Source organism: Eschrichtius robustus, chromosome 3 (assembly GCF_028021215.1).
Source record: "Eschrichtius robustus isolate mEscRob2 chromosome 3, mEscRob2.pri, whole genome shotgun sequence".
In the NCBI taxonomy this organism is placed as follows: Eukaryota; Metazoa; Chordata; class Mammalia; order Artiodactyla; family Eschrichtiidae; genus Eschrichtius; species Eschrichtius robustus.
The window spans coordinates 125735184-125748271 of record NC_090826.1 but is presented as its reverse complement, the minus strand read 5'-3'; the positions used below and the strand labels follow the sequence as shown (position 1 = coordinate 125748271).

The following is a 13088-nucleotide window of genomic DNA, read 5'->3' as shown; positions in this document are numbered from 1 at the left end:
TAAAAGACCAGAATTGCTGTGACAGAAATACAGTTTAAAATAAACATTTTAATATTTGTAACATACACTGCAGGTAAAAGACCAAATCCCCCAACAGTGTTTAAAAATTGAGAGGGGGGAAAAAAACCCCAACAAAACCTGATTTTTTAAAAAATGGGCAAAAGATCTTAAGAGATAGTCCAAAGATATACAAATGGCCCTTAAAAATGTGAAAAAGCATCTAAGTTTATTCATAAAGGAAATGCAAATTGAAACTACATTGAGATTACTAATTCCCACTTTTCAGATTGGCAAAAATTCAAAGGCTTGACAACATACTGTATAAGTGAGCATGGGCGGGGGAGGGGGACACCAGGCTCTTTAAACAATTCTGGTGGGACTGCTAAATGGTACAAGACCAATGGAGAGGAATTTAGCAGCACCTCACAAAACCACATATGCATTAACCCTTTGAACAGACAAGTCTATTTCTAAGAATTTATGCTGAAGATACACCTCTAATAATACAAAAAAAAAAAGTACCAAGTTATTTACTGAGTTATTTATAATAGCAAAACACAGGAGACTGGCTGAATAAATTATGGTACATCCCCACAATGTATTATATACAATGGGAATTTAATGCAATGGGAATATCTGGTGTGCTTTTTTTTAAAAAATGTGCTCAAAATAAGGGAATATATCAAAACACAGACACAAAGTTGCTTTAGTTCACTTTAAATGTCTTACTGAACAAAACTAACACAACACTGTAAAGCAACTATACTCCAATAAAATTTTTTAAATAAATAAATAAAAGAACAACAAAAAATGTCTTACTGAACACACTGGGGCAATTCGAGCATCAATAAGAATATCAGTGATAGACTATAATTTATTGAATAAAAATAAAAATCTACAATCCCACAGTAATTTTTTCAAAAAGGTGGCAAAGACAAAGGAAATGCTCTTTATTCACAGAATAATGTCAATTAATAAATGTAGAAGGAATGACAGAATTAAAAATCACTATTTATAACCACATTATAACAACTGATTAAGGCAAGAATCAATGAATACTGAAACCACCGTGTGAAAGACTGCTATGAAAGAGAATATTCACACAGTCCCAACACACTACTCCCCAGTAGCTTATAATCACAAAGGGTAAATGTACCTACACAATGGAAAGATCAAACTTAACATCACCAATTAGGGGACAAATTAATATCATGTACTACAACATCACCCATGGAGAATTACTAGCAAAAATGTTTAATGTTAATCTACTCATGAAGAAACAATCCGACAAATCCAAATGGAGGGACATTCTATAAAATAACTTGACTGATATGTCAATATAACAATAAAACAACATATCAATGTCATGAAAGACCAAAAAGTTGAATGAACTGTTCTACAGGAGACAAAGGAAATATGACAAATAAATGAAATATGTGGTGCTGGATTGGGGGCTGGATTGAAGGAGGCATGGCAGTGACAAAATTACTGAAATGGGAAAATCTGAACATGGACTATACATGTGCATGTATTATGTGTGTATATATGTAATAAATTATGGACGAAGAATGTCGCCTGCCATATCAGTAAACAAAGGATGTTGCATCCAACAGTCACTGCAGCCACCCCCGATGGTGCACCCTGAGGGGAACTCAGAACAGCGATAAGCAGGCTGCCAGCCATCAGGCCATCAGTCTCTGCAGCCACCCCCAATGGTGCACCCTGAGGGGATTCAAGACAGAGAAAAAGAGGATACTGACCATAGATAGTTAAGGTGCTTAGCAAAGGAACAATTTCAATAAGCCCAGATTCCTGCATCTTCCCAAACAAAGAGCTAAATTCTTTAACTTGAGATGTCTGGGTTTTTTTAATTAGCAGTAATCTTTTGATGTTCTGACTACCTAGGGTTTTTTTGCAAAAAGTCTTATATATCCTGGCTCCTCCTTTACCTCTCCAGAACAGTCCCTCAGAGCTATCTGAGAGGCTGTCTCCCTGGCTTAAGCCCTCAGTATATCCACCAAATAAAACATATTTCTCAACTTTCAGGTTGTGCATTTTTTTCAGTCGACAGTACAAAACTATATATTATACAAATATGATAACAGCATATAGTCAATTCTCATTACTACTGGTAGTTGTGCTCTGTAAAGTCACCACAAACACTCAATCAGCAAGTGCTGAATCACTTCTCCTACGGAAATACAGGGTTAGGTTCCTGTGAGGCTCTGGTCACAATATTTTCATCAACCAATCAATAAGTAACTTTGTTTCATGTGTTTCTGTTTAAAGACACTTTATTTGATATATATTGTTGATTCATTAACACTGAACTTATGGCCAACAGCACTATAACTCATGCCTAAATGAAGCTTATCTAACATATTTTCTCCATAAAGCACATCCCAGGCTTCCTGTACTTAGGAATACCAGATAGTACTTCAGCACGATACCTGGGGACCACTTAAACATTGAAATCACTAACAAAAAGCACAAAAATGCAAAACCTGTGACACTAAATATATCACAAAAAGGATACAACACAGTATGCTTACAGTATTCAATTTGAAACATGAAGTCTGAGTGTCACTTTGATCTCACCTGGGAATGTGAGTATTGATGTATGTGCTGGGCAACTCAAATTTTTTGCCACTCTGTACATGTACATGGCCATAAATGACCAGGAAAACACTGGAAGTATTGATTTTGGGGTTAAAAATAAATTTAATGAGTAGGTGAATTTGCAAATATGGAATCTGTAAGTAATGAGGATCAACTCTATATTCAATATTACATATCTTGACCATGGTAACTGCATTATAGCTATACAGGATAATGTTCTTGTTCTTAGTAGACAGATGTCAAAGTATTCATGAATGAAGTGCATAATGCTTCCAACTTACTCTAAAATACTTTTTTAAACAATCTATTTGTGGATGTTCATTGTACTGTTCTTTCAACTTTTTCATCAGTTTTAAAATCTTAAAACAAATTTAGGAAAAGATATTTCAACTTTATTTTTGGTTTGGTTTTAAGTGAGTATTTACTGTATAACACTGACAAATTCATAACTGAGAGTACAACAGCAAGTCAGAACACAGATCTGGTGTAAATATTAGCAGCTACTTACCTTGACCACTTTAAGTATTTAAGTCACCTCATTTTATCTAAGACCTAGGGTCATGAACAAAATGAGGATTTGCTGAGTACCATACAGTACTCTACTGTAAGTCTTATTAATGCACATTTAATTAGGGTCAAATAAAAAAAGGGGAGAGAATTTGCACCTACATCAACCAAAGCCAATGGAGAATAAAAACTGTTAAATGTTTTAAAATTTTTCATTCCTCTCTCCAAGTATAAGACACTGAGATCTGGTCAATTAAGATACAAGAAATAACACAGAGAATAATTAATGTAAAGCCTTTAAACAAGATAGAATCATAGCCTTTAATGCTGCCAAATATTTCAGCATGGTTTACCAAGTATCTAAGTATATATAAGTCACTACATACAATGTACATAGTTTCTTAGTCTGATAGGCCTTTGACTTTGCTTTAGTCACATTCAGCAGACATTATTCTTAACAATTTGATTTATCTCCATTCAACAGGTTTATGTATAGCTCCAGAAACAAAAGGAGGAAGCTCATTCAATACATTACCATGTGTATTGGCATATCACATATCACTCAAAAATTGAAAGAAATTTCTTTATTAAAGTAATCAGAGTAACCATTAAAGTAATTAGCAGAAAACTGAAGTCCTCTCCCTCTGAACAAATCTCTTGATTTCAGATGTCTCTCTCCAAACTTACTCCTTTTTCTCTTGTATTCCCCATCTTAATAACATCAATATCCACCCACACAGTTGATCAAGTCAAAAACTAAGGAATCATCCTTCATTTCTCTTTCCCTCATCCACTATATAAAATCCACCAGCAAATCCATGTCCAAGATACATTTCAAATTACTTCTCACCACCTTTAATGCCATTATCTCTGCCTCAACCATCATCTGTTCTCAACTACAATCTCAGAGATTTTCATCTCAGTCTCTGGATTACATCAATGGCCTCCTATCTCCTAGCTTCTGATCTTACTCAAACTCTACTCTCCAAAAAGCAACCACAGCTCACTTTTAAAAAGACAAGTCATATCACTTCCATGTTTAAAATACTCTAGTGATCAGCTATTTCAATTACACTAAAAAGTAAACTCCTTAATCTAGCCTATCAAACCTACTACCTGACCCCTGCATAATCGTGTTAACTTCATTTTGTACTGCTTCTTTCCCTAATTTATTAATAGATAATTGTTGGAAGAACTAGTACTCATCTATATACAGTTAGTAATTTCACCAAAGGTTGGAATTTGTTTTTAATTGTTGAAATGGAATCAATACAACCAATACAGATATGAACGCTACTGGAGATAAACAGCAGTAAAGTCGATTTTAAAAAATAGATGTGCAGCTGCAAACAGTTATAATTTTTGAAAGCTAGATTTATTTTCTTATTTGTGCTTTCCTTGGATTAATGCATTATAATACTTTTTCAGAAAACATCTAAGAATAATGGCCTACAGAGGTGTAAGTTGGCAGAGTGACTTAATCTAAAATGAACAAAACATATTGCTAACTTCAATTAGTAATAAATGTGAAAGTGAACTAGCTGTAATGTCTATCACTTTGCTGATCATCAGGTTACTCTGACTAATCTAGCTGGCCAAGCAGGTTATCTCTTCCCTCCTGCATCACGTTATATACAACACTTTCAAAACTTCATGCTTGGTCCAGGAGTATCTAGATAGAAGATACTAGCTCTTCAATCTCTTAGTAAAAATCACCCCTCCCCCAACCCATGCCTACCCTTGTCTAAGGCATTGAATACAGAAACTTCTTGCCTTTCTTTTACTAATATTTATTGGGCACCTACTACATGACAGGAAATTTACTAAGTGTTGAGGAAACAAAAAGGAAAAAGAAATGGTCATTGTCCCAAAGAAGTTATGGTCTAACGGTGAGCAACATGCAAACAAACATAATAATTGAGTTATCCATAAAATACGAGAACATAGAGGAAGGAATGCCTGCATCTGCCTTGGTAAACTAGAGATATATCACAGATAAGAGCTGAAGCTTGAAGGATGAAATTAAACTTGCCAAGTAGGTAGGAGGTGCATGGGACAGCAGAACATCCCACAAAGAGAGAAAAGCAGAAGCAAAGCATAGAAGAAACAAACAACATTTTATGCTCTGAGAACTAAAGGTAGCTGAATGAAGCCAAATCAAGAAAAATTTTGCATATACTCAGGATTTCTTTTACAGAAGATGCTCCAAGGCTACCTGAGGGCTAACTTCCTTCTGTTTCATCTATACCTTGAGGAGGAGGCCCTTTGGGGGTCCCAGAATATTGTGCAAAGTCTCTTATAGGAATCCAAACTTGACTGGGATCCTGAGCTTTGTTTCTATTTACCTTGACCTTCAAGGCCACCAAAGCTAAAGTTTAGATATGCTAAGACTGACAAATATCTTCAGGGCAAAAGTGGCTATCACGCTCACTTCTCTGGATTCACTTTTTCCCTTCCATTTTGGACTGATAATTCCTTACTATCAAGACAGTTATTTACTTTTAGGATAATTTTTAAAGTTATTAATCAAGCATTTTTGAGTTGATTTCAGTGGCAGGATTGGTCCAAATAAACTAGCCTGTAATTTTTGAAAAAAGAAGCTTCTCTTTTTTATGTATTTGAGATCTATGATATATATAACTAAGACATGATGCCATTAATGAGGAACAATTAAATCTATTTTTAAAAAGTATCAAAACTTTTATATGGGGGCTTCCCTGGTGGCGCAGTGGTTGAGAATCTGCCTGCCAATGCAGGGGACATGGGTTCGAGCCCTGGTCTGGGAAGATCCCACATGCCGCGGAGCAACTGGGCCCGTGAGCCACAATTACTGAGCCTGAGCATCTGGAGCCTGTGCTCCACAACAAGAGAGGCCGCAATAGTGAGAGGCCCGTGCACCATGATGAAGAGCGGCCCCCGCTTGCCACAACTAGAGAAAGCCCTCGCACAGAAATGAAGACCCCAACACAGCCATAAATAAATAAATAAATAAAAATTTTAAAAAAACCTTTTATATGCAATAAATTAATCTTTCCGTGAACTCACAGGATTTAAAAAAAGAGTAAAACTATAGGAACAGATAATATCTGACTCAAGATCAAAAAACTTTATTTTCCTATGTAGTGAATCATCAGTGTCTTAAAACAAAAAATATTCCTATATGACAGCAAATTTGGATCTATTAAAACCACTATGTGAAAACTATAAAGTCTTGTTATACTCAAAATCTTTTAAAGTATTATCTGATTAATCATTTCTCAAACTGAAAAAGAAGAGTAATCACTTTTCAAATATACATATTCTACTGGGAACCATACATCAAAGTGATTATCATTTTTTTAAAATAAGCAAATAAAGGAAAAACAAGATCTTTTAAAAATTACTCCAATGGGGATATTCACAAAATAATTGAAGGCAGAGACTTGGAGAGATATTTGTACAGCTATGCTCAAAGCAGCTTTATTCACAATAGCCAAAAGGTGGAAATAACCCAAGTGTTCACTGACAGATGAAAGGCTGAACAAAACGTGATATATACATACAATGGAATATTTGTCAGCCTTAAAAAGAAAGGAAATACTGACACATGCTGCACATCGATGAACCTTAAGGACCTTATTCTAAGTAAAATAAGCCAGTCACAAAAGGACAAATACTGTATATAAACACTTATATGAGGTACCTGGAGTAGACAAATTCATAGAGATAGGAAGTAGAACAGTGGTTGTCAGGGGCTGGGGGAGGGAAGAATGAAGGGTTACTGCTTACTGAGTATAGAGTTTCAGTTTTGCAAGATGAGAAGAGTTTTGCAGCTAGATGATGGTGATGGTATCACAACAATATGAATGTACTTAATGTCGGTGAACTGAACTCTTAAAAATGGTTAATATGCTTAATTTTACGTAATGTGTATTTTACAACAGTTTTTATAAGAAAGAGTAAAGCGCTGGACTTCCCTGGTGGTCCAGTGGTTAAGAATCTGCCTTCCAATGCAGAGAACATGGGTTCGATCCCTGGTTGGGGAACTAAGATCCCACATGCTGCAGGATAACTAAGCCTGCACGCCACAACTACTGAGCCCATGCACTCTAGAGCCTGTGCGCCACAACTAGAGAGCCCATGCACCACAACTACTGAGCCCACGTGCTCTGGAGCCCGTACACAACTGAAGAGAAGCCTGCACACCGCAATTAGAGAAGCCCATGCACCACAATGAAGAGCCACACGCCAAAACGAAAGATCCCGCGTGCCGCAACTAAGACCTGATGCAGCCAAATAAATAAATAAATAATTTTTTTAAAAAGAGTAAAGCTCTGCATCTTTTCAAAACAAAAAAATTATTCCATTGGTATCTAGATGAGTGATTTAAATACTGTAAACATTAAAATTCTAATAGTGATGATCAAAAAGCATTCCACATATACATTATTCCAGGAAGGTTCTCTGAGTAATTGCAGAGCTAAGACAAGCAGGATTCTGAAACATCAAGTTTCCCTCTGCTAAGTCAGGACGATTAAGTAAAGCTATCTCTGAAATAAAACTATGACCTGTCCTTTAATCAAGGATAGCCTCCATACAAACCTTTTTTTAGGCTGAAGAACCACAAACATTTATTTAAATATCTTATCTATTTAAATGTAGAAAAACAAAAAATACATGAACAATTTATTCTGTAAGATTGCTAATATTAAATATGACTTCAGTCTGCCAATCTACAGTATTCTCACTCATATAAAAATATTTGTATACTTACTCTTACACATATAAAGTCAGAAGAAGGGCCAATAAAAATCAGAACATAATCCAAATTAAAACTCAATATGATATCCCAGTTTACTGAATTGGATGTTATGAAGCATTTCATTAGAACCTAGCCACTGTTTGTAAACTGATAAAATTCAGTTTCTTAAACTGCTTGGCTGAAGATTAGATTCTGTGAGCATAAAAGAAAAAAAATCACATTTTTCCCCCAAAGAATGGCTTATTGAGATAATGTCACTTTTGGCAATTTTATCCACATTCATAAAATGAAGCATATTTAAATTTTCTAGAGTCAAAAGGCTGAATGAAATCTAATGTTTTCCTAAAGAAACTAAGGAACTTGCATGTGATAACTTCCAAATTATATAACTTTAGAAAAATAAGGATATTCTTTACAAATACCCACTCCATGATTATTCACTATTTCTTGATTTCTAGCTTCTTGATTTTTTTTTTTCTCTCATTAAGTTATAGATTTTTAAAACCACTTTACCTTTCTGCTGTAAGGATTACTAATTACTAACTTGGTGTCATCTGAGCCAGATAAAATATATTCTCCAGTCTCATTCCAACAGATCGTATTAACCTAAAAAGAAAGCAAAAAAGAAATTTAAGCAGACTGAAAGTAAAATAAGTATGCCATCTTCACTTAGCTGATGGTTCAAAATTTATATCACTAATAACGTTATGTCTATGGTAAATAGTATTTACCAGTTTACTTAGTGAAAATACATACTGAGTGCCATTTGGCAAGCACTATGTTCTATAACTTCACAATGAAATATGAGTCTTTCTTAAGTTTTATTTAAATTTATTTTAATTAGTCCATTTTATATCCAGAGACATAAAACCAAGTCACCTAAAAAGGAATTAGAAAAACTTACTACAGAGCTGCAGTAACCAAGGCTGTGTGGTACTGTCATGATCATAGACATATCAATCAATGGAATGGAACTGAGTCCAGAAATAACCCATAAATTTATGGTCAGGTAATTCCTGACAAGGGGTCCAAGACCATTCAATGGAGAAAGAATAATCGTTTCAACAAATGGTGCTAGGACACCTGGATATACACAAGCAAAAGAAGGAATTTGGATCCCTACTTCACATCATACACAAAAATTAACTGAAAATGATCAAAGATTTAAATGTAAGAGCCAAAACTTTAAAGCTCTTAGAAGGAAACACAGGTCTCAATCTTCATGAAAACTAAAGCCACAATGAATTACCACTTCAAGTCGTTAAGATGGCTATAATAATTTAAGAAAAAGAAAACATAGAATATAAGAAGGATTAGAGAGAATGTCAAGAAATTGGAACCTTGATACATTTCTGGTAGGAATGCAACACAGTACAGCTATTTGGAAAGCAGTTTGGCAGTATGGTCAAAAACTGAAACAGAGTTACCCTAAGAGCCAGCAATTCCACAACAAAATGTATACCCAAGAGAACTGAAAACATGTCACAGAAAAACTTCTACACTCAAGTTCATAGCTGCATTATTCATAACAGCCAAAAAGGGAAGCATTTCAAATATTCACCAAATAATGAATAAACAAAATGTGACTAACCCATTTGCTCATAACAAAATATCCATACAATGAAGTATTATTCAGCCATAAAAAGAAATAATGATACATGTATGAACCTTAAAAAAGTACGCTAAGTGAAAGCCAGTCTGAAAGGCCACACATTATATGGTTCATTTACATAAAAAGTACAGAATAAGCTTATCAACAGAGACAGAAAGCAGATTAGCGACTGCCAAGAGCTTGGTGGAGGGGGAATGGGAGTGACTGATAATTGGTATGGACTTTCTCTTGGATGGTGAAAATATACTGGAATTAGATAGCAGTGACAGCTATACAACTTTATGAATATAGTAAAAAGGTACTGCACTGAACACTTAAAACAGATGAATTTTATGGAATGTGAACTATATCTAAATTTTTAAAAAAAGAAGGAATTACTGACTTCCACTTTCAATCAAGGTGGAGTAACTAGGACCAGATTTACTATCACATCTGAAACAACCAAAAACAGCAGAATATACATTCTTTTTAAGTACACATGAAATATTTTACCAATACAGAAGATATTTACTATGAGCCATAAAACAAATCTCAATATATTTAAAAGACTTCAAGTCCCATAAAATATGTTCTCTGTCCAAAATGGAATTAAATTAGAAATCATTAACACAAAGAAATATTTGAAAACTATAAAATAGCAGATGGTCAAAAAAGAAATCACAAAATAAATTACAAAGTATTTTTAACTGAATGACAATAAAAGCACAACATATCTCAATTTTGGGGTTGCAGCTAACATAGTGCTTAGAAGGAAATTTATAGCACAAAAACACCTATATTAGAAGGATAAAGGTCCCATAACAATGACTTCCACTTCCACTCAAAATGGTATAACAAGAAGGTCAATGAAATCAAAAGTCAAAAGAAGACTGGAAATAATGAATATAAGAGCAGAAATCAATGAAAAAGAAAACAGGAAAACACAGAAAACTGATAAAACCAGAAACTGGTGTGTTGAAAAGACAAAGTTAATGAACCTCTACTCAGACTAATCAAGAAAAAGAAGGGGTGGGGGAACTTATTACCAACATCAGGAATGAAAGCAGTGACATCATTACACATTCTACAAATATTTAAACATATAAAAGAACACTGTGGACAACTTTATCAAATAAATTCAACAACTTGGGGAGTTAACAAAATCCCTGAAACACACATACTAAACAAAATTTATTCAACACATTGTCCATTTTTATTAACAAACTGTAGTTAGAATTTTCAACAAAGAAAACTCCAGGCCCAGACTGCTTTGCTGGTGAATTTTGCCGAGTATTTTTAAAAAATAAAAGATGAAAATTCTCTACCAAGTCTTTTAGAAAATTAATAAGAATAGTATACTTACCAACTCATTGATACAAGAAAACTATGGACCAATATCCTTAATGTACACACAAAAACTCTAAAACAGAATTTTAGCAAATTGAATAAAACAATATATGAGAATAGATAATACATCATGACTCAAGGAAAATGCAAGAATGGTTTGACACTCAAATATTAATCAATGTAACCCATGATATTAACAAACTAAAAAAGAAAATCATATGATCACTGCAATAAATGCAGAATAGACATCTGAAAAAAATCCAACAACAATTCATAAAAAGAACTCTCAGCAAAGCAGAATGGAACTTTTTCAACCGGACAATGCACATCTGTTAAAAAACCATCATACTTCATAATGAAAGACTGGATGCTTTCCCTCTAAGATCAGAACAAGACAGGGATGTCTGCTCTCACCACTTCTGTTCAACACTGTCTAGGGTACTAGACAGCACAATAAGACAAGAAAAAGAAATAAAAGGAAACCGGACAGGAAAAGAAGTAAACCTATCTTTATTCTCAGATGACATGATTGTTTATGTAGAATATCCTACAGAATCTTAAAAAAAGGGACTGGAACTATTAAGCTTAGGAAGTTTGAGGGATACAGATGAATACCATATTCCCTTGGTATCCATTAGGATGGGTTTCAGGACTCCCTGACGAATGCCAAAGTCTGTAGATGCTCAAGTACCTTATATAAAATAGAGAAATACAGTCGACCCTCGATATCCACAGATGTGGAACCTGTGGATATGGAGGGATGACTATGTAAAAATAGATAGCACAAGGAATTAAAACCACATATCGCTATTGCTAAATATTTATTAGAATATCTAAAATTAAAAAGAATGACTATATCAGGTCTGAAGGAAAAAAGAGAGAACAGTATAATAGTAGCAAACTTCAACACCCCACTTTAAACAATGGATAAATCATACCAACAGAAAATCAATAAGGAAACATTAGACTTGTATTAAACTTTAGATCAAATGAATCTACATACAGAACATTCCATCCAACAACAGCAGAACATTCTTCTCAAGTGAACACAGAACATTCTCCAGGATAAATCATGTTAGATCACAAAACAAGTGTTAGCAAACATTAAAAGAATGAAATCATACCAAGTATCTTTCCTGCCCACAGTGGTATGAAAACAGAAATTGACAGGAGAAAAACTGAAAATTTCACAAACATGTGGAAATTAAATAACACACTCCTGGACAACCAGAGCATCAAAGAAAAAAAATCAAAAAATAACTTCAGACAAGTGAAAATGGAAACAAGACACATGGGATGCAGCAAAAGCAGTTCTCAGTGGGAAGTTCATAGCAATCAATGCCTACATTAAGAAAAAAAGAAAGATCTCAAATAAACCACCTAAATTTACACATTGAGGAACTAGAAAAGAGAAACAAAGCCCAAAGTTGGCAAAAAGAAGATGATAAAGATCAGAGCAGAAATGAATAAAATAGAGAACAGGAAAATAACAGGAAAGATAAAAAAAAAAACAAAAAGCTGGTTTTTTGAAAAGGTTAACAAAATTGACAAACCTTTCGCTAGACTTAACAAGATTATAAAATTATAAATAAAAGAGAAGACATTACAACTGATACATAAAGAGTCATAAGAGACTACTATGAACAATTATACACCCACAAATTAGAAAACCTAGAATAAATTCCTAGGAACATATAACTGACTAAGACTAAATCATGAAAAAAGAAAATCTGAATAGAACAATAATGAGCAAGGAGATTAAATAAAACACCTCCCAACAGTAACAACAACAAAAAAGCCTAGGACCAGATAGCTTCTCAGGCTTTAAATGTTTACCAAATGTTTCAAGAAGAATTAAACTCATTTTCTGAGGTAAGCATTACCCTCACACCAAGGCCAGGTAAGGCTACTACAGGAAAAGAAAACTACAAGCCAACATTTCTGATGAATATAGAGGCAAAAATTATCAAGAAAATGCTAGCAAATCAAATTCAAAATCACATTAAAAGTATCATACATCAGGACTTCCCTGGCGGTCTAGAGGTTAAGACTCTGCCCTTCCAATGCAGGTGGTGCAGCTTCGATCCCTAGTTAGGGAACTAAGATCCCACATGCTGCGCAGCGCAGACAAAAAATTTTTAAAATTTTTTTTTAAGTATCATTGACCCATACACCATAATCAACTGGGATTTATCACTGAAATGCAAGCATGGTTCAATATAAAGAAATCAATAATTGTAATACACCCCATTAATGGAATGAAAGATAAAAATCATGATTGTC

General features: G+C 34.2%; 1 protein-coding gene across 7 annotated transcripts in view; it reads right to left on the bottom strand.

Annotated features, from left to right (window-relative positions):
• The window catches only part of DCAF6 (DDB1 and CUL4 associated factor 6), a 164584-nt gene that overhangs the window by 116204 nt on the left and 35292 nt on the right, over nucleotides 1-13088 (bottom strand). For all 7 annotated transcript variants that reach the window (XM_068541203.1, XM_068541204.1, XM_068541197.1 and 4 more), the window contains exon 3: nucleotides 8381-8473. In XM_068541203.1, the coding sequence (XP_068397304.1) occupies nucleotides 8381-8473 (93 nt within the window). The remainder of the gene's footprint in view (nucleotides 1-8380; nucleotides 8474-13088) is intronic.